The sequence below is a fragment of the Lithobates pipiens genome, unplaced genomic scaffold (genome assembly GCF_037356315.1).
Source record: "Lithobates pipiens isolate NorthernLeopardFrog02 unplaced genomic scaffold, aLitPip1_a1.2 Scaffold_18, whole genome shotgun sequence".
Classification (NCBI taxonomy): domain Eukaryota; kingdom Metazoa; phylum Chordata; class Amphibia; order Anura; family Ranidae; genus Lithobates; species Lithobates pipiens.
Window position 1 is genome coordinate 441,287,949 of NW_027507758.1, and position 21,359 is coordinate 441,309,307.

At 45.0% G+C, this 21,359-nt stretch overlaps 1 protein-coding gene across 1 annotated transcript in view; it reads left to right on the forward strand.

The window, feature by feature from the left end:
• ARHGEF26 (Rho guanine nucleotide exchange factor 26) overlaps window positions 1-21,359 on the forward strand; it is a 219,390-nt gene that overhangs the window by 25,954 nt on the left and 172,077 nt on the right. Inside the window, exon 3 of the mRNA XM_077488153.1 lies at window positions 2,782-2,821. Coding sequence (XP_077344279.1) covers window positions 2,782-2,821 — 40 coding nt within the window. The remainder of the gene's footprint in view (window positions 1-2,781; window positions 2,822-21,359) is intronic.

A 21,359-nucleotide genomic window follows, 5' to 3' on the forward strand; every position in this document is an offset into this window, starting at 1 on the left:
GACTGACCTCAGGTGATACATAGAGATGAAACAAATACTTTTAAATAAATTGTACCTATTTATCTGCAGTCTTCGCTTCTCTACATCCATTTCAAAGAATTTTTAAAGCTTGTCTGAGTTGTAAGAAAAAAAGTGCCAGCGAGCTAAAATTACAAACTGCAGAGCTCAGTAAGGAGAGCTCTGAGAGCTGATTGGAGGGAAGAGACACACCCTCATTTACACAGTAACCATGCTGAGGCTGTCGGTCAGCTGGAGGTCCCTCCCCCGTCACCTTTTTTTCTCTTGGCATCAGGAATACATGTCAGAAGTGACTCATGCTGATAGCAGAGGAACAAAGCATCAGATAGAAATGACACTTGGTGCTCCTAGTTGAGTGTAGAGGGATATACTTTGTTCATATTGCATGTCTGAGGTTTAAAACCACTTTAGAACTTCTGATTGGGAACCAATGGGAAGGGCAACTGATCATGTGACTGCTGCGGGACTATCACATACTTGGTAGCAGGCGCTGAAATGATGAGGAAAGCCTCTTACACTCTGGTAGTGTGAACAGAAGCTGCTGGAGTGCCATGAGTGCCCGTAGGTCTTGCCAGTAACAGAGCGGGTATCCATGCCATGCGGGAGAGGTTGTCAGTAGCCTTTAGTGAAGCAGAAGGGCTGGTAGACAGCTGGTGGATGGCAGGCTGGTACTGGTGACAGTGGGCAGGTGAGGCATGCACTGGTAACAGACTGTAGAAGAGCAGGAAGCAAAGTTAGGCAAGCCAGGTCATATACTGGCAGGACAGATCAGGTAAAGAGGAGCAGGCAATAGCATGGTCTAGGTAAAACCTGGTCAGGAGCCAATCGGTGGAATAGGAGCAAATGTAGCAGACAGAAGCAGAGGTCAAGGACTAGTCTGGATCGGTGCAGAGTTCATAGAGAGGTCAGATAAGCCGGGTTAGCAACTGGAATCAGGATACAGGATGACAAGAACTCCAGGATGCAGGCTAAAAGACAGATTCTAAAAATAGCCTGTTTGGTGCCATCATCTGTCTCAGGTGCACGGTGCACCCGCGTGCACGAGAAATGTGCAATGGCTTGTGCGAGTATGTGCATATGCATTAGCCAGTGCCCAATTCTTGAGAGCACAAAAGGAAACCGGTTTTAGCCTATGCACAGAAGTGACATGATACAAAAGTCACACAGCCTCCCAGGCATTAAAGCCCACTTAAAGGGCTGTTGGGGGGGGGGGGGAGAGCAGCTTTAAGAGGTTAATGAGGATTTATAATTTTTATTATTGATACTCTTTTCAATCCTAAAGGATTAATTGAAATTGTTTTATTATTCAGATTCTCACATTTGTTTGAGGTTCTTGCACGTTCGTTATTTATTCAGTGTTATCCCATTTACTTTTTATACAACCATTGACATTGAGTGTTTCATTTTAACTTTGATGCTGAGAAGAGGATATTGTATTGATATGCAGATGTTATATTTTTTTCTAGTCCTGATGAAGGGGGGTGTTTTTGGACCCCAGAAAAGCATGGGCTACTCTTTTGATTGCCTACTCTGACCCTGACTTGAATTAATATCTGGACCTTTTAGCAGTGGTGTGACACTTTATTCCACAAAAATAAAGTAAAACGTATACATTTTATTTGTGTGTGTGTGTGTGCGCCTCATACACATACAAACTTTTGTACAAAGGGCGTTGGCCGTAAATTTGTATTGCATACACACGATCTGACTTTATAGGCAACAAACACGAATGTAGTGACGTTTCAACATACTGGCGATACTTCAAAAGAGGTTGTTCAATTACTCTGGTGCCACCCTTTGGTCAACTTCTGTATTGTTGTCTGATCTTTTGCATTGGTGTTTGTACTTTTGTACAAAAGTCTGATGGTTTTGTGTACACACGATCGGACTTTGCTCCATCGGACTCATGTTGTCAAAAAGTTTGTCCATTCACACAGCCAATAAAAGTCAGATGAAAACCGAAAAAGTTTGTCCGATGGAGCGTGAACACGGTGGGATGTTGCCTTAAAGAGGAAGTAAACCCTGATGGGTTAACTTCCTCTTTGTCTCCCTGCAAAGGTAAAGCTTAATGGGCTACTATGCATTGCATAGTAGCCCATTATGTGTCACTTACCTGACACAGGAGCCAGCGATGTCACCGCTGTCCCCTGTAGCGCGAAGCGTCCATCTTCTTCCGGGTATTGCTTCTCCGGCGTTGTGATTTGGCTGGAGCAGCGATGACGTCACTCCCACGCATGTGCACAGGAGCCGCCGATAACGGCATATCGCCTTTAGCAGCGGCATGCCCAGTATGTCTGCACGCCGCTGTCTACGGTGCATGTATTTTTGCAATTATCTCCTAAACCGTATAGGTTTAGGAGATATTTCATGGACCTACAGGTAAGCCTTAATCTAGGCTTACCTGTAGGTCAACGTGGTTTGTAAGGGTTTACAACCACTTTAAAACAGCTAATTTGCATGTGTGTTGTTAAAAAGTCAGATCGTGTGTGTGTGTGTGTGTGTGTGTATGTATGTGTGTATATGTGTGTATATATATGTATATATATATATATATATATATATATATATATATATATATATATATATATATATATATATATATATATATATATATATATATATATATATAATATATGATATATGATTTAGCTGCTCTTTATTGATTTTAAAATAAAATTTGTGTTTTTGTGATAAATATCAAAGTAACTTCTATTCTAATAATTGTCTTCTTCTTCTTCTTTTTTTTTTTCTCCCTTTCATAAGCGGAAAATCCTTCGAGGACAAGGAACATTTGATGGTGAAGGTAGGTGAAAAGAAAATACATTTTAAAGCAGACCTATTCTCTAAGTGATCAACGCAATTTATTTATTTTTTATTCTTTTGTAAGATTTTGTAAGACTCCTTGCTGTGTTTTTTTTTTTTTTCCCCCACCAAATTTCCTCCTCTGTGCTTGCTGACCATGCCATCCCCTGGTGGCTGCCCAACTTCAGGCGTGTGGGTGCCCCTTGTGTCTGCTGGGATCTATGGAGCCTCAATGAAGTCTCCTGTGCTTCTCTTTTGAACTACAAGCTTTTGTGAAGCCTCTCCCAGATCCATAAATACAGGCAGTGCAAGAGAGAGCCAAATGCCGCCTCCTCCTCCTCCTCCACAATAATGATTTGACAGCATCTCCTAAGCTTTGGTTCTGTGCCTCTCATGGATCACTGGGAGCAGCTGCATGTAAGCTTGTAGTTCAAAACGGAAGCACGCACAAAGTGGCAACTCCAAAAAGGCTCCATATATCCTAGCTAGCACAGTAGGCACCCGCATACCTGAAGTTGGGCAATGTGTCCAAGGGTCAAAATAAGGAGCAAAAACAGAGGAGAGAAAAAAAAGAAAACAGAAGCATGTAAGCCCTCCTATCTGGATCTTATTTTCCAAAAAGTCTTTAAAATGGTTTTAAATGTAAACATAAAGCTATGCTAATGATCTTGCGAAGATAACAATAAAGAGTAACCAAAACCAAGAATCCTCCTGTGTCTGTGACATATGTGAAGGTTTTGGTACTTGTTCATGTGATCTCTGGTGAGGGGTTTCTGCTCTTGATACTCTCTATCCACTCCATTCACACTTATGCAACTCATCATGCAACCTTCGGCAAAGTTGTTCCCCATGTTTTCCAATGATAATCATTCATATATGTGCAACTTAAAGTTGCATCGACTTCAAAGTAGTTTATGCACTACTTTGATCTGACTTTCGTGCAACTTGAGGGCCATAGACTTCAATGTCCACCCTCAAAGGCTTCCTGAAAGTCGTACCTGAATGTTATGTAATGCAACATTATCACTGGTCAAAGCCAAAGTGCACCCATCCAAAGATGCATCCAAGTTGCACTCCAAAGTCGGTGCAACTTTGGTGTAGTACGTGTAAATGGAGCCTCAGTCTAGGTCCACTTTCATATAAGGTTGCTAACACTTATCCTACTTTTCACCTGTCTTTGTCAGTGAAAATCTTTTAGTGTGCATAGCCTGATGATCAATAAAAGCGATAAAAACAATTCACACAGTGGAATGCTTAGGGCTATTTTTTTTTCACCTACGTTTAGTTCCGCATGCACATTTAAATGCATTTCTAATGCACTTGTGGCACATATTTTATGTTTTTTTTTTGTTGTGTTTTTAAATTTTTTTTTATTGAGTTGCATTTACATCATGGCTATGGTATGAAGGGTCAAGTATTTACGTATTTTAGCAGGACAAAATAATGCAAATGAGTTGTAAACCAAGCAATCACAGACCCCTGTAGCAATATGCACATTGGAGTAATGAATTCTCAAAGTTCACAACAGAAGCACTGAAGCCATCCAACTTGTTCTCTCTGTAGCTCAGCTCACATTTATACCTCTGTTAGTGCATCAAATCTGTATTCACATTAGAGATTAATAGACTGAAAGGTTGTAGTCACTACTGGGTGGGGGGTTTGGGGTGAGCTGAGCTGCTGAAATAATAAAATTCAAGGCTTCTGTGTTTACTGTGACGATTAATCGCTCTACAGTGCGTGGAGCTACAGAGATCAGTGGGGACTTGTTTTAAAGCTCACGCACTGTTTGTTAATAATATGTAAACTGTTGAATGGTTCTTAGTCTGACAACAAGTTTACAATAGTGTCCGCAGCTTTAGCTACCAGTGTTTGTTTTGACTACTGTGAAAAGGGGAAACCCATTACATATATGTATTGTTGCCATAGTAGTACTGCTAATAAATGAGCCCACAAATCTAAAGTAAACTGACATACAGTTTGTTAGTCTGATAAAGCTAGTACCCCTGTGACCAGGAACACTTATAAGGCAGTACAACCAGCCCTTCTGTACTGGACCCGGGCCCCATCAGTCCAAAAACGGGCAAAGGCACCTGCTATGCAGGAGGGCCAGCTGTACTGCCTTACTGCAGACACCGATCCTCCTCTTCCTCCTCCTGCAGCTCTGCTGGCTTCTCCTCTGCCCCCTGCCTCTAACTGTGTTGCGAAGGGGATCAGTTCTAGCCCCCATCTCCCTGCTTTCCGGGCTCCCCTGTTTGCTCTTTTTTTCCCTGCAGCATTTCGAGCTTCAAGCCTCTCCTCTCCCGCGGGCAGCTGATGTGGGCCTACAAGGGGATGTTTCAGGATGGAGAGTGGGGGAAGGGGCTGGTAAATATGTAATATACCATATTTATCGGCGTATAACACGCACCTTCAATTTAAGGGAAGTTTCAGGAAGAAAACTTTCCACAGTCCCCTGCATAGTACACTGAGCCCCCTGCATCACACATAGACCCCCTGCATAGTAAACTGAGCCCCCTGCATAGTACACTGACCCCTTTCATTATAAAGCCCCCCCCTCCTCCTCTGCACTCCCAGGAGACCCCCCAGTCTCCTGGGATGGCATTGCCTGCATGCTCTGCATCAGAGCTATTAAATGTATGATAGGGTAGGACAGGGTGATGAGCAGTTTTAAACAGAACATGGAAAAAAAGTTGTCAAAATGAACTGCAGGTGGAGTAATATCCAAAGGTGTGCACACATGTGCACAAACATCCCTCAGCAGACATTAAAGTAGAAGTAAGAAACCGGCCTCTTCTCGTGCTCCGCTCCTCCTGTGTCTATTGTGGATCTATTGAACACCTCCATTGGCGCAGTGGTCCAGGTCATTTGACTGCTCTCCTCTCTTTCACTGACAGTCACATGACCGCTCTCCTCCAATCAAAAGCTACACTCGAGGAGGGGGTGAAGCGGGAGGAGGAGAACGGCGTTTGGTGGAGGGGTTTGAATTACATCTAGTGGCACGGGGGAGCGGCGTGTGGGAGGGGGCTGGCATCGCTATCCCAGGGCTATGAGAGGCGGGTAGACTTCCCGATTTACCCCCACGCAGGCACAGTTTACCCTCTGTTTTAAGGGTAAAAAAGTGCTTGTTATACGCTGATAAATACGGGTAATGATTTTAGTGTGTTTTTAGCGAAAATATAATTTTGATATTTTCTGTGGGATGGGAGGAGGAGGAGAAGTGTGGGCCTGTCGGGTAGGCAGTATGGGGCCCCGTCATCTCTAACAGCCCTGTCTGTGGCTCAAACAAGTGATCAAGACTTTCCTGGGGGCTCTGAACTAGACTTATTTTTTGTAAGTGGGAAACCCCCCTTCCCAGTATGGAAGGTACTCCCTCTGTGCTACTGGATCATTCACACTTGCTGAAAAACACATTCATTTCACTGCTTAAAATTAATGTGTGAAATTTGTGTTTGTTTTTTTTTTTTTTGTAGCGCTGGTTCCTGAAGAGCATGCGCTATGTTTTTTTATATATTTAAGGTTACACCTGACCTGCAGTTTGGTTTGGGTGAAATTTGTCTAAATTTGGACCTCAGCATCAGTCTGACTAGACTATGGGATGTTCAGTCTGGCCACAGGGGGCATTGTCTCTTCTGGCAGGCATGGAACTACAGTCTGGTTGGGTGCTTTAAGATTACACTCTCTTGGAGGCCGCCCAGTGGGAGTGGCAGTCTTGCTGTGCTTTCTAGGAGAGGGTACTTAAGATGCGGATGTCACATGGTTCGGGTTTCTGGTCCAGAAGGATGTGCTGACTTCATGGTCCTGGTCCTCCTGACCAGCCTTCAGGAAGGCAATGGCCTAGGATGTGGATCCACCCGACTTGTTGTCTCGGGGCTGGCTAGCCCGAGGCAAGGAAACTAAAGGAGGATTCTGAGGTGTTTGGGTGCTGTCTGCGGTTTGGGAGAGACCCATTAGCTTCATAGCATTCCAGGGGAGGACTCTTCAGAAGAAGACCACGTATGGGTTGGTTTCTTAGCAAGAGCCTGGAAGGGCTGAGACTTGTTCCTAAGTTAAAGAAGGATTCCGCCAAAAAAAAAAATATTAAAAGCCAGCAGCTATAAATAATACAGCTGCTGACTTTTATTAAATGGACACTCACCTGTCCCGGGTTCCAGCGATGCCGAGGCCGATCGACCGCTCGGGCCTCGGCTGCTGCCGCCGCCGCCATTCTAGCTGAGGGAATCAGGAAGTGAAGCGAATCGGCTTCACTTCCCGGTTCCCTACTGCGCATGCGCGAGCCGCGCCGCGCAATAGGAAATCTCCGCGCTATCACTGGGACCCGTGTGTGTCCCAGCAGACAGCGCGGCAGGGCAGGAAATGGCGTAGACTCCCGTGGGAGTCTATGCCCGGAAGTGGGTGAAAATACCTGTCTTTGACAGGTATCTCCACCCCCCTCCCCCCTGAAAGGTGTCAATTGTGACACCGGAGGGGGGGGGGGGTTCCGATCAGCGGAGGTTCCACTTTAGGGTGGAATCCCGCTTTAAGCATCTTGTTGGCTGCTAGACCTTGTGAGAGAGGGACTATCCAACATGAGTGAACATCCTGTTTTGAATGGCTATTCTCTGGATGCAGTCAAAGTAAGCAAGTCCTTTAATTTTTGACTTTGACATTTAGCCCTTGTACACACGGTCGGAGATTCCATCGGAATTTGTCCGATCGGAGCGTTTTGTCAGATATTCCGACTGTGTGTGGTATGCATCGGACTGTTTCCGTCTGAATATCCGTCGGACTAACTTTTCCAATTTGCCGGAAATATTTTCCGACAAAATGCTCTGATCGGACATACTCCGATCATGTGTAGAGAATTCCAATCGGACAAAGTGCCACACATGCTCAGATCAAATTCCTACACCAAAAATATTGGCTACTAGCGTGAACATAGTCCGTCGTAACGAAATAACGTCATCACGTCGGATTTTCCGACAACTTTGTCCGACCGTGTGTATACAACCGTTTCGGACAAAATCCAACGGATTTGGTTGTCGGAATCTCCGACCGTGTGTACAAGGGCTAAGAGTACCTGAACTTTCATCCTAACCCTCTGATCCCAATTTAAGAGACTGTTCATTGTCTACGTTTGCAAATAAAATCCCTTTATGCGGATTCTGTCGTCAGTCTCTCAAGTTACTGGGCCATCTACCACGGGACACCCCTAGATTTGAATTGAGGAAAAGAAGGTAACGATAAGCCCAATTAAACCAGCAGTTCCTTTGGGGGTTAGTGCTACATTTTGTTTGTTTTTTAGCCTGCATTTTTGTATGTGTGCTTTGCAGACCCATGGACTATGGAACATTCCTATTCTGAATGTTTCTTCATCGTTTGCATAACGAATAAACATATGTATAATGCTCACACAAACCTGAATAAACACATGAACTAATGCACATCAAAAACATTACTGTGTTGCACATAAATATGGGCGACAACATCACCGAGCAGTGCCTTCACAATTCTAGATGTGTCATTTGAAGCTGCAGGGGTTTGGCCAGTGTAGCTGTACTGAAGTATACTGTAAGCAGACTGCATATTCTTTTATGTGGGGGCAGGCCCAATGCTTTGTGTTTGCTTCCTTATCACAGGACTGTAGATAAAGAAAGCTAGTGCAACACTGTCATTGTTTTTATTGCTGTGTAACTACATGTTTTTCCTGTGTAACCTTTGTATCTGTTGCTAAATTTAAAGTGGAACTTTCGCTATTCACCTTTCACATAAATCGGTATGGTGCATGTCAGCATTGCTAAAAACACACAATTTTCTGTAAAGAAAATGGCACCTCTTGCATGCCAAAACGTATAAAAATGACCCCCTTTTGCCCAGGCAGGTAATTTGAAGTGGTCTGTGGCTACCAGGAGAATTCTGGGTATTTCATAAAATGAAGGAGCATTGATGGTCTGTTTTCAGTCAGGCAGAGCCTGTCTGGTAGAATTAACAATACATACAATATTACATACATACATAATTTGTGATCAGTACTGCCAAGCAGGATGCAGAGCCTCCTGAGAGAGGCCTCATTATCTCTAAATAACCACACAGTGATACTATCAGGAGCTGAGAAATTAAAAAGGGAATGGTTAACTAGAACCCCAGGGTACTCGCAATATACGTGCCACAGTATTTGTACCCATTATAATATGCCTAAACTGTCACAAGTGAGAGTTTCACAGATACAAACCTCAGCACAATCACAAAAAAAAACACTTCTATTGTATTATATTTTCTGCACTCAGGTTTACAAAACACCTTGGTCAAGACTATGTAGTTAACGAAATAGAATATAGCGGCCAGGACTATGTAATGTAAGGAGTATATAATGTGGAGATTACAGGTTTCCGTAACATACATAGTGCAGGGGTCAGGGGTCCGTAATATACATAGTGCAGGGGTCCGTAATGTACATATTGCAGGGGTCAGGGGTCCGTAACGCACAGAGTGCAGGGTTCAGTAATGCACAGAGTGCAGGGGTCCGTGGTCCATAATGTACATTGTGCGTTACGGACCCCTGACCCCTGCACTATGTACGTTATGGACCACGGACCCCTGCACTCTGTGCGTTACGGACCCCTGACCCCTGCACTGAGTGCAGGGGTCCGTAATGCAAAGAGTGCAGGGGTCCGTGGTCCATAACATACATAGTGCAGGGGTCAGGGGTCCGTAACGCAGAGTGCAGGGGTCAGGGGTCCGTAACGTACATAGTGCAGGGGTCCGTAATGTACATAGTGCAGGGGTCAGGGGTCGTAACGCACAGAGTGCAGGGGTCAAAGGTTTCTTAAACTCAGACTGCTGAAGTACATAATGCTTAGCAGGCAGGGATCAGGAGTATGCTGCTCACAGAGTACAAGGAGTATATAATGCGCAGAGTACAGAGATCAGGCATATGTTGTGGTTTGTGTACTCCTGACTGCTGTGCTCCCCCTTTGCTGCAGTCCTCCCAGAAGCCTAGGGGCTTTTCTCAGATCCTAGCCACCCTGTATCTTGGGATATGAATATTGTGGGTGACAGGACTGCAAGGATGCCTACATACTGTCACAGTGCAGGCATTGCAAACCAAGGGTACTGAGAAAGACAGACAGTAGGCATTACAACCTCTTTCTGTTTTAATTGACCATATTTCATAGAGCGGAACAAAAATGTTTACAGTTCCTACGTTCTCTACATACTAGTGTGAGGTAATGCATTGGGACAGCTGTATACTTGAGACCAGGGAAAACATTCCTTCCCTTCTTTAGTGGTGTTTTGCTGCAGTATACAACCAATGGTTTATATCTGCTCCTTGGGCACTGCTTGTCCTTTTTCATCTCATTTCATTAATTGTATTGCTATGTTGTGATTCCTTATGCTTACCAAATCGACCGGCAGACACTGAGCCACTGAATATAATTGCCTAATTTACCGTGCCAAACTTCACCTTCATTGACCCTAAGTGGCAAATACATTTAAATGTAGAACTTGGGGTTTTCATGCAGGAATTGCTGTAGTGCACCAGTCCACCGCACTTCCAATGATTCTGGAAACTGTACCTGCTAATGATGCTGGAACACACGCCCTGGTTAACCTTCTGCCTCTCACTTGTTTAATAATAATCGTTAACTAAAAAGTTACTCAAAGTCACAAATCTGTCTTGGACGCTTGGATGTGATTTGTGATGCCGAAGGTAAAGCAGCAACCTAAGGCTCCAGTATGTGCACTACTACACCTGTGAGATACGGCCTAGAAGGCTGGATTCTGGAAAATACATAGGTCTCAGTGTAGGGTAAATGAATGAGCTTTCTGTCTTTAGCATAGTTGGTGAATTTGCTCACTAACTTTAGGGCTGTTTCCCACTGCTGACATGCTGTTTAGCCGCAGCCTAGGTGTACCCGCTGTTTTCATGCAGGTTTCCCATAGACTTTCTATTTTATTTCATGTTTAGGTTAGTTTTCTGAAGGCACACCAAATGTCCTGCATGCTGAATCCTTGGTGCACTTTCAGAAAGCTTGCTTAAAATGCAGAACATCATAGAAGGTCTATGGGAAACCATGGATAGCAAGCATGAAAACCGAGTGTACACCCACACAGAGCTGCAGTGTGAAATTGTCTTTAGTAGCTTACAAAGTAATTTACATTTATTGGTCAAAATTAATCTCCCAATAACTAATATTTTTTGTTTTCATTCTGTTTTTTTTTTTTTCTACTATTTAAGCTCTGAGAACAGCTTCCATGCAAAAAAAAAAAAAAAAAAAATCAGTTTTCTGGATAATTCCACTTTTAATTTAACTTTTCAAAAAACAGTGTTGAAGAAATAGGACTACCATTGCCGACCACTCCTAAATTTTTTTTAACTCACTAGCTACTTTTCTGATCCAATGGCCTGGGAATTTTGGGAAATTTTACTTTTCTGATTTGTATATTTCTTCAATGTCAGCGACTTGGAGTCAGCCAGACAGCTAGCATTTTTTTTAGGAGGTCAGCAGTGGCAGCCTACATTGTGTCTGTGGATAGTATAGGAAAGGAACAAAGAGCAACCGACAACATTGACCTGAGGTGTGCCGAGGTCATGTGGTCAGTATGCCTAAAAGGGGGCAAAAATAAACACAGTAGGATGAAAGCTTAACAAACAGATTTATTACACACTGCATTAACATTCAATCCGCCAAATTGACAAATGCTTGTGACATTTCAAAAAGAGCCTCTGAGATATACCTAGAGAAACAAGATTACCTCCACCTACCCAATTTCTTAATTATATGAGCCGGGACCCCATGGCACGAAGCCGCATCTGTCCTGAATGAATGGCCAGAGTATGCTTTAGGGTCCAGACCCAGATTGGCCAATAGGGTATGGCAATGAAGTATGAACTGAGCTGCGGAGAGGGGAGAACTAGGAAAAGGCAACAGAGGACCATCCCTAGGTTTATCAGATGTAGCACTGACGAGCTGGTCTAAAACCAACACCGGGCACCATGCCTTGCCAGTCTCAAAAAACCTGGTGTCCATGCCGACTCCCATTTGCTGCATCTTGCAAGCATGCAGATGTAAACAGAAGTGGCCAGGGTGTCTAACCAGTTGATTGATCAAAAGTATGCGAGACCCTGGGTCAGAAACCGTAACTTCCCCCTGGCCTCAAAAAAAACATAAGAGGCCAAATATATCGCTGCCTTGAGCACCAAGCTGGGCAACAGCTCAAAAGGAGACCTCATGAGCATGTCGGACATGTCATGAAAAATATTACCCATTATGGGAAGTCTGCTGACCACAGCAGGAGGGCTACTCTTCTGGATCCCTTTTGAGGATGGCTTTAATGAGGTGTACAGAAAAAATAGGCGGCCTGTTGGGGTCTTCCAAAAACATAAAGCAAACAAAAATATTGCGCTTGGGGCAAAACCTAAAAGCTGCAACTAAAAACCATCAAATATCAATTATGGATCAAATCAGAAAAAAATTATGTGTAAAGTTGCGCTGAATATACGTGAAATCTATAGTATAAAAAGTAATGAAAACAAATATAGATTGTATATAAAACATGAGTCAAAAAAATACACCATGTAAGAAATTCAATCAAAAGTCCTTATATGAAAAACAATCCTGGTTATGACTTAAGTCCCCAAATTATAGAGAACAGGGAAATCAGTCCTTCTCAAAAGTTTGATGAGACCTTCCTGGTTTTGCCAGTATCACTTCCAGACCAGAAACAGTTGGACTCTTACCGCAATGGATGGACTCCAGACCACCGGAGTCGTCAGCACTGGCAGACAAACCCTCTGCAGGGATCACAGATGCATACTCCGCTCTCACACGCCGCTGAGGGCGTGAGCACGTACAGATCTTCCGAAGGTTACCGACGAAAGATTCTGGAACCAGCCAATTGTCCTGCTTTCCTCTCAGTCGACGCAAAGCAGAAGGGCAGGGTGGCCATCCAATCACTCTTAGTTTCTGGAGTTTTGCAGGGCTCTCCGATAGGCTATCATATACAAAGGTTCTTCAGTGAACAAACCTTGCAGTGTGTTGTCCTCTCCAGCGAAAAACATGAAATGCTGAATCCCAGCCAGATACGTCCTGATGGTGCTGTGGGCCAATTTGAGTTGGGAATGGCAAAAAGCAGTAAAAGCTAGTAGGTACTGGATGTCGTAATGGTCAGGACTAGGAAACCTTGACCAGAAAGCCTGGAAAACATTCCAAGCAGAGTCATAAGCCTTCCTAGTATTCAAAGATAATGACTTGTTGATCAAGGCTGCTGCGTCAGCCCAATGGGAATCTAGTCCATCACCAATTGCTGGAACCGCGGAGAAGGCGTGGCGCAGGCATCTGCATCTGGAACCTGCTGGAAAAATAGTGGGAAATTAAAGCGGGACAGAGCATCAGCCGCGACATTATCTGCACCATTGACTAATCTACAATGCAAGTGTAAATTTAAATGGAGGGACAACCAAATGAGCCTACGCACAAAACCTATGATCAGCAAGGACTTAGATCTGCCATTGTTGATGATTTCAGAGGTTGCCTGGTTATTGGTGGAAAAAAACACAGTCTGTCCCACCCATAATTGCCCCCACACAAGAGCCGCTGCCACAATAGGATAAATTTCAAACATCGCTGATGTCTTCGTAAACCAAAGAATTGGCAAGACCCTGCCAGCCACTGCGAGCAAAAATGGCCGCATAGCCTTTGGTGGCTGCTGCATCTGTGGACACTTGAGGGGAAACAGTGGATACTGCAGGGATAAACATGGTGACCCCATTACAGTGCTGGATGAACTCATCCCACATCAGTAGATCAGATAGAGCGGAAGGATCCAGAATAACCTGAGAATCTGAGCTAGGGGCTGAAGGCAATGATAACAACCTGGAAATGAAAGCCCTCCCCTGGGGGAATGATCCTCATTGCGAAATTTAACTTGCCCAGCAGCAACTGTAACTCCACCCTGGTACAGACTCGGGAGACCGTAAAGGCATGAATGCGATCTCTGATACTAACTAGCTTATCTGTAGGAAGACTGGCCTGCATGGACTGAGTAACAAGCGTGAGTCTAGTAACAGGGCCTTCAATTTTTTTGACTGCTAGTGGGACGTTGAGAGCTGAAAAAAACTGAAGTGAGCTTCAGAAGCTCAGTGGGTTCCTGATGACAACCTTCAATGAGGAGAAAATCATCTAAATAATCACCTTGTGACAATTTTCCCTGTGAGTGAGGATCCAGCTAAGGGCCTGGGCAAATGAGTCAAACAACCAAGGGCTACTATTGAAAATAGTAACTTCCCTTCCACCTGATACCATGCCAGTGCCAGAGTGACGGCAGACTTGTCAAAAACTTAAAAGCATCCGCAATGTCTGCTTTGGACAACCAGGCGCCTGAGCCCACCCTGATGATAGACTGAATCGCCTGATCTACCGAAGCATATTTGAGAGAATATTCTTCCGAAGGAATCAGAGTTGAGGCTAGCTGTGTGTGAACAGTGAGGGGCAGACAAGTCATAGATTAAACATAGTTTATTGGAAAACTTCCCTCTAACAAGCCCCAGGGGGTTGACCCTCCAAACCCAGAAAGGTGTTGCGGTAAACAGCCAGATGATGAAGCCTTTCTCAAGTTCGGATTGTAGTTAACAGATCCACCGCTTCCGTGTCTATGGAAGATGACCTGAGTTTTGGGCATTCAAAACTAACTTGACGGCAAAGGCAAAAAACCCTGTATGGAACCACTCCGAATAATCCCTTACCAAAAAGTTGCTGAATGAAGGTGAGGGATGAGTGGCTAAACACTCCCCTGCAAAAAAGGCACATTGATGCGGCTTAGTCACAAGGCTTTGTTTTTCCTTATTGAAACTGAAACACCTGGTACAAATGTGTAACAGACAGCATTGACTATAATTACGTGTCCCAAGATTGTAATTGTTGCAAATCTTCCCCAGAAAATGAATGGGCCGGCCTAACTTATTCAAAGGTGTCGGAGGGCCTTGGGATGGGAGAGACGCACCTGACCCCCTGGACGTGCTAGGCAGAGCAGGAACCTCCGAATTGGGGCACCAGTATGCCGTGTACGTGGACGACTGGCAAGTCACGCACACACTGGAGATCTGAACCCAGCGAAAAGCCGGCAGAACAACTCGGTATCTATGTTGCTCCAAACCATCACCACCTGGAATTGGGCAAAACAAGCCACCGCCTTGGTGGAAAAAGACTGGTGGTAATCATAAAAATTGGACCCCCCCATACTTGTGGCCTAACTCGAGCAACATATATAGGTAAAGGTCCAACTCTTGCCTTCTAAGCAGACTTGCAGTGCAAATTATGTCTCTGTAAAGACCAAAGGCCAGGACAAACTTGGGGATGGACAACTTACGATTGATCCTGTGATCCCTGGTTTTAACCACCACGAAACATCCCCACAAGCGCAAGACCTGTTATTTGCCACATCATGAGCAGCAATTAACAGGGACGCAAGGGTAACATCCTTGCCCTCCAAGATGTCCTTTTTAAGTTCCCGGGGATAAAATGTACCAGAGTAATGGGTGGAGCACACAAATTATTACCTGGGCCTACCGGTACCGGCCTAAGCACCAAGGCGGTTTCCGGAATCTGCTAAAGCCCCTGGGCCAGTAGAAACTCCTGGAGCTGCATTAGGCTGACTTTCTAACACCTCCACTCTATTACGCATCTCCCGGCAGGCTGTAGCTAGGGAATTTAGAGTAGTGTGGATCTGGTATAGAGAAGAAACCACAGTCTGTAGGGTAACTTGCTCCACACTTGCGTCCAACGCACGAGGGAACAGCAACCTAAATAACTGGGCTTTCCGAGCAATCCCCTTGCGTTGTAGTTCTGCCATCAGCCTTGGGATGGTCCAGGTTCTGAGAGGGGATGAGATACTGAGCTCCGATCCCCTAGTCAGAGAAGGCGGGATAGATGCGAAGTCCCGAATATCTGCTGGTTGTGATATGACCTGCGGGATAGATCCCCAATATGCACTGCTTGAGACATGACCTGCATAAACCCGAAAAAATAAAAATTGACATGATCAAGAATGTAACAAACCGCCCCCATGACTTACCTGTGACCAACCGCAACCACCCCCCAAAAAGCACACTGTAAGAATGGGACCGACACATGCCAGTCTTTTGTGTAATTACCAGGCCGTTACCTGAGTCCTAACAGGCAAATTAAAAACATAAACGCAGGCCTTGAAACCTGAAAACATGTCAGGCTACTGAAGTAATTGGTAGCATGTAATTATTAAACGGAAACCAAGATGTATTGTATGTAACATGGATGAGGCGGCTTGCCACTGCACAAGCCAATTAAAAAAGGCCAACTTAATCCATGCAAACCTGAAACGAGACATGTAACTGCGGTGGAGACGTCATGATTTAACCGTGAAGATGTAAACTCAATATGACCAAACATGAACGGTACCCAGCAAAATGATAAAAATAACAACCATGGACTGAGTGAAAACAACACGTAACTGGGTGAGGAACATAAACTGCGGAAGAAATATGAGCAGCCTGAGAAAAGTAACCTGTGACAGGAATGTAAGTTGCGTTAAGGAAAATAACTGAACGAGAACCGTGAGTAGCGTGAGCTGACAAAACGTGAGCAGCGTGAGAACTGAGGCTGCAAGAGAAACGCAAAATGCATGGGAAACGCAGGTTGCACGAGAGCGTAAATTGAATGAGCAATGTGAGATACATGGAAAACATGAGAAACATGGGAAAATGTGAGTTGGCCTGAGAAACGAAAGTTGCATGAGAAACGTAAATTGCCTGAGAAGCGTAAATTTGTACGAGATACGTAAGCTGCGTAAGAACAGATGAGGAGACTTGCCACTGAACAAGCCAATTAAAAATGATCACCTCAATCTGTTAAAAACACATAGCCTGCAGTGGAAGAAAGTAGACAGCCATTCTGTATGAAAACGTGTCACATACTGAAATATGTACCTGAAACTGCCTGGGAATCACCAGACTCCATATAGCAACTACTCAGAATAAAGTGTATGTACCTGAAACGTCAGGTTTGAATAACGCCACCCTTGAAAAAACAGTTGTGAGGAAAAACAAATAATACCTACCTGAAATGGATGGGAAAACAAAAGAAAAACCGTAAAGAATGCAACTTCGAGCTTCCAGTACATGTGAATAAAAAAACAACTAAAGAAAAGAAAAATGGAACATAAACATACAAAACTACCACTTAGAGAACAAACCTACAAGAACGTGAAGTTTGATAACAGAAACGTAAAAATCGAGCCACATGCCCTGAAACGTACCAGAGTTAGGTGGCTGGTGGAATGGTACGTGACCCTGCCTGCATGGAGCCCTCCACCCCCCTCCCCCCCCAACGAAAAGTGTGGTGCCTCGGTACTGAACACATGGGGAAGAAGTGGCGGGATGAGGAGGAGGATGCAGCATGGTATCTATGTGGGTCATGGTGTGGCCTCTAAAGTGACTCTGTCATTTCTCCCTGAATAGGCAAAGTGACGGAGCCACTTTAAGAGCATTGATAGTGCAATCTAAATATCCTGCACATTTAACAGGGCAATGTGCATTCACTTAGCATATCATCCCGATGACAACACTCGGAAACGGTAAGAAAATTCTCGCCAGAACCAACCTAATTTTTTTTCCTCAAGCGCTACTAAGGTCACAGCTATCCATGGGAATTTTTCCCCTGATTCACTTAAGAACGCCAACCTGAAAATAACCGATGTTGATGGCCACCCTGACAGGTATGACAACCTCCCCCAAACACATACCCCCCCACAGTGCAGTCCAGAATGAAGCAAACTGCTGGAGTAAAGTGAACGGTGGAAAGAAGAACTTCCCTCTTGCCTGCGCCCGCAGCGCACGAGACCCTCTGAAGAAACGCCTTAAGGAAACGCTGGGCCAAGACCTGTAATGAGCAGGGAGAAGCAATGCGTCCATATGTCCTCCTTGACCGATCCGCAACCCAAAAGGGACGTCTGAGTCGCCCGGAAATGATGCGAATCCGAGAGCCTACGACCACAAGGGAGGAGGCAAAGGAGGGCAGGCTTTATACGGCCTGACTCCTCCTACAAACACAGGCTGACCTGCGGTCAACCTTACACTTATATATTTGTTAAATGTCAGTGACTGAAAAAGTATGCTAAAGTAAATCAGAGTCGGCCAGACAGCTAGCATTTTTTTTTTTTTTTTTTTTTGGAGGTCAGCCGTGGCAGCCTACATTTCCCTTTTTACTCTTCCTCCTGCACTTTATTGTAAAATGTTGGTCGTTTGTAGGGGAAACTTAGATTACCGTAGTTCCCAACAGATCAATACCAAGCAATAAAAGGAGAACCCTGTAATTGTTAAAAGAAAGGTCTAAAATAAGGAGAAGCATATATAAAAATGTATTTGTCACACTGGAGTTACATCATGGGTTATACTGGGCTTTCACACATAAAGATGTACCACCTCAATGGAGAAGACAAGCATACCTTAACCTAAAACATTGGGTAGTACCAATTATGGAGCATTTCACAGAGCTCAGAGCTGGTTGCTAGGACATGAATGGCTCATATACAAACACTGCTATGGCTGCATGGTGTCTTTATATTGGACGTTTGCCCATAGTTTAAAGTACAGCTTAATTCTGTGTGACAGCAATGCTTAACAGAATGTGCTGCTACAGTCTGGAGATTCAAGAATTTAGCACAGTAGGCTTGCTTCTGCATCAGCTATCACAGCGCGTTTTTCAACTCTAAATTCATCATAAGTAAATGTCACATTTGCTACTCTGCTGTAAGAGTTATACGTGTTAAAATATTTACAAAAAGTTATTTTTCGTTTTTTTTTTATTATACTTTTTCATGTGACAACACTAAAGAAATGACACTTTGATACAATGTAAAGTAGTGAGTGTACAGCCTGTATAACAGTGTAAATTTCTGTATCCTCAAAATAACTCAACACAGCTATTAATGTCTAAACCGCTGGCAACAAAAGTGAGTACACCCCTAAGTGAAAAAGTCCAAATTGGGCCCAATTAGCCATTGTAAATGGGGAGCAGATGTGATAAATTTGGTGTTATCGCTCTCACTCTCTCCTACTGGTCACTGGAAGTTAATAGTGGCACTTAATGGCAAAGAACTCTGAGGATCTGAAAAAAAGAATTGTTGCTTTACATAAAGGTTGCCAAGACCCTGAAACGGAGCTGCAGCACGGTCCCAAGACCATACAGCAATTTAACCGGACAGGTTTCACTCAGAACAGGCCTCGCCATGGTCGACCAAAGAAGTTTAGTGCACGTGCTCAGTGTCATATCCAGAGGTTGTCTTTGGGAAATAGACATATGATTGCTGCTAGCATTGCTGCGGAGGCTGAATGGGTGGGGGGGTCAGCCTGTCAGTGCTCTGACCATACACTGCACACTGCATCAAATTGGTCTGCATGGCTGTCCTCCCAGAAGGAAGCCTCTTCTAAAAATGATGCACAAGACGGCTCGGAAACAGTTTTCTGAAGACAAGCAGACTAAGGGCATGGATTACTGGAACCATGTCCTGTGGTCTGATGAGACCAAGATAAACTTATTTGGTTCAGATGATGTCAAGTGTGTGTGGCAGCAACCAGGTGAGGAATACAAAGACAAGTGTGTCTTGCCTACAGTCAAGCATGGTGGTGGGAGTGTCATGGTCTGGGGCTGCATGAGTGCTGCCGGCACTGGGGAGCTACAGTTCATTGAGGGAACCATGAATGTCAACATGTACTGTGACATACTGAAGCAGAGCATGATCCCCTCTCTTGGGAGACTGGGCCTCAGGGCAGTATTCCAACATAACGACCCCAAACACACCCCTAAGTCTACCACTGCCTTGCTAAAGAAGCTGAGGGTAAAGGTGATGGACTGGCCAAGCATGTCTCCAGATCTAAACCCTATTGAGCATCTGTGGGGCATCCTCAAAAGGAAGGTGGAGGAGTGCAAGTTCTCTAACATCCACCAGCTCAGTGATATCATGGAGGAGGGAAAGAGGACTCCAGTGGCAACCTGTGACGCTTTGGTAAACTCCATGCCCATGAGTGTTAAAGCAGTGCTGGAAAATAATAGTGGCCACACAAAATCTTGACACTTTGGGCCCAATTTGAACATTTTCACTTAGGGGTGTACTCACTTTTGTTGCTAGCGGTTTAGACATTAATGGCTGTGTGTTTGAGTTATTTTGCGGGGACAGCAAATTTGCACTGCTACCAGCTGTATACTCACTGCTTTACATTGTAGCAAAGTGTCATTTCTTCAGTGTTGTCACAAGAAAATATGTCATTTTTATATGAGCAATAAGGAGCTTTGTATGCTGCAACCCTCTCTTCATTTGTGTATATATTTGGTGGTCTTCTAAAGCCCCGTACACATGATCAGAAATCCCGCCAGCAAAAGTCCGATGAGAGCTTTTGGTCAGAAATTCCGACCATGTGTATGCACCATCGGACTTTTGCTGGCGGAATTTCCCAAGTGTTCTTCCAGGACAGCCCTTGAGAGATGGAGCTCCTCCCATCGACCCAGGAAACACATTGCCACAGTTCAAAAGGCGGTCCCTCAGGTCCCTGGTCAGTCATTTGTGTTTCCTCCGTCGGAGGAACATGTTGCCAGGAACCTGAAGGCCCCTCTCAGGGGCTGCCTGAGAACCTGTAGCCATGAGGGACCGGGTCCTATTCCTTGGCTGCAGTTTTGGGTCCATACCTTTTTTAAACGGCTCGGGTACCGTCCAGCTGATTCGGAGCAGACCCGTTACCCTCCTCCTTCCAGTGCCGAGGTGGCCAGGGGCAGAATGGCGCTGGTTTCCCCCAGGAGCGGTGAGTGGAACCTCCATCTCAGCTCCTTGTTGCGGTGGGGTCGGAGACGCCGAGCGTCACTTCCGGCGGAACCGCGTCATCACTGCGTGCCGAGACTTCCGGTTCCGGGTCTCTAAAGGTACAAGGAGGAGAGGGAGAGCCAGCGCTGTGCCTGTGAAGCCCGACCAGCGTCCAGCAATACCGGACTAGCGGCGGGATCGGGAGCATCAGAGGGGGACCATGGAGGCTATTCCCCAGGATACTCCGGCGGAGACAGGCACCAGCCAATCCCAGGTAGGCTGCTGGGCATGCTATTACTCTGGTGGAGTGGTGGTGTTTGTAGGCTGGGTCCTGTAGTGCCCCACGGTGGCGGTTTACTCACAGTGAGATTGTTTGCACTTGGTGATTGAAGGAGGGACATGGGGCTGACGCTAAGAAATCCTTTGTCTTCTTATTTCAGGCTAAAGATATCCCAAGGGAAGACAAGACAGGCCGCAAAAAGTGTCCTAATTGTGGGAATAGGTTGTCCTCTGGCTCTAACAAAGCCCTATGCAAGCAATGCATTGCAAGCTTGCTTAAATCTGAGGCAGATTCCCCTTTAGCAAAGTTTTTGGGCTCCTTTAAAGAGGAAATGGCGTCGACCTTTAAGTCCCTCCGGGAGTTAATCACTGACGTGGGATCAGCTGCAGCTGCCTCCACGAGTAAAGCAACTATAATCTCTTCCTCACCATGCCTTACAACACCCAGCTCAGGG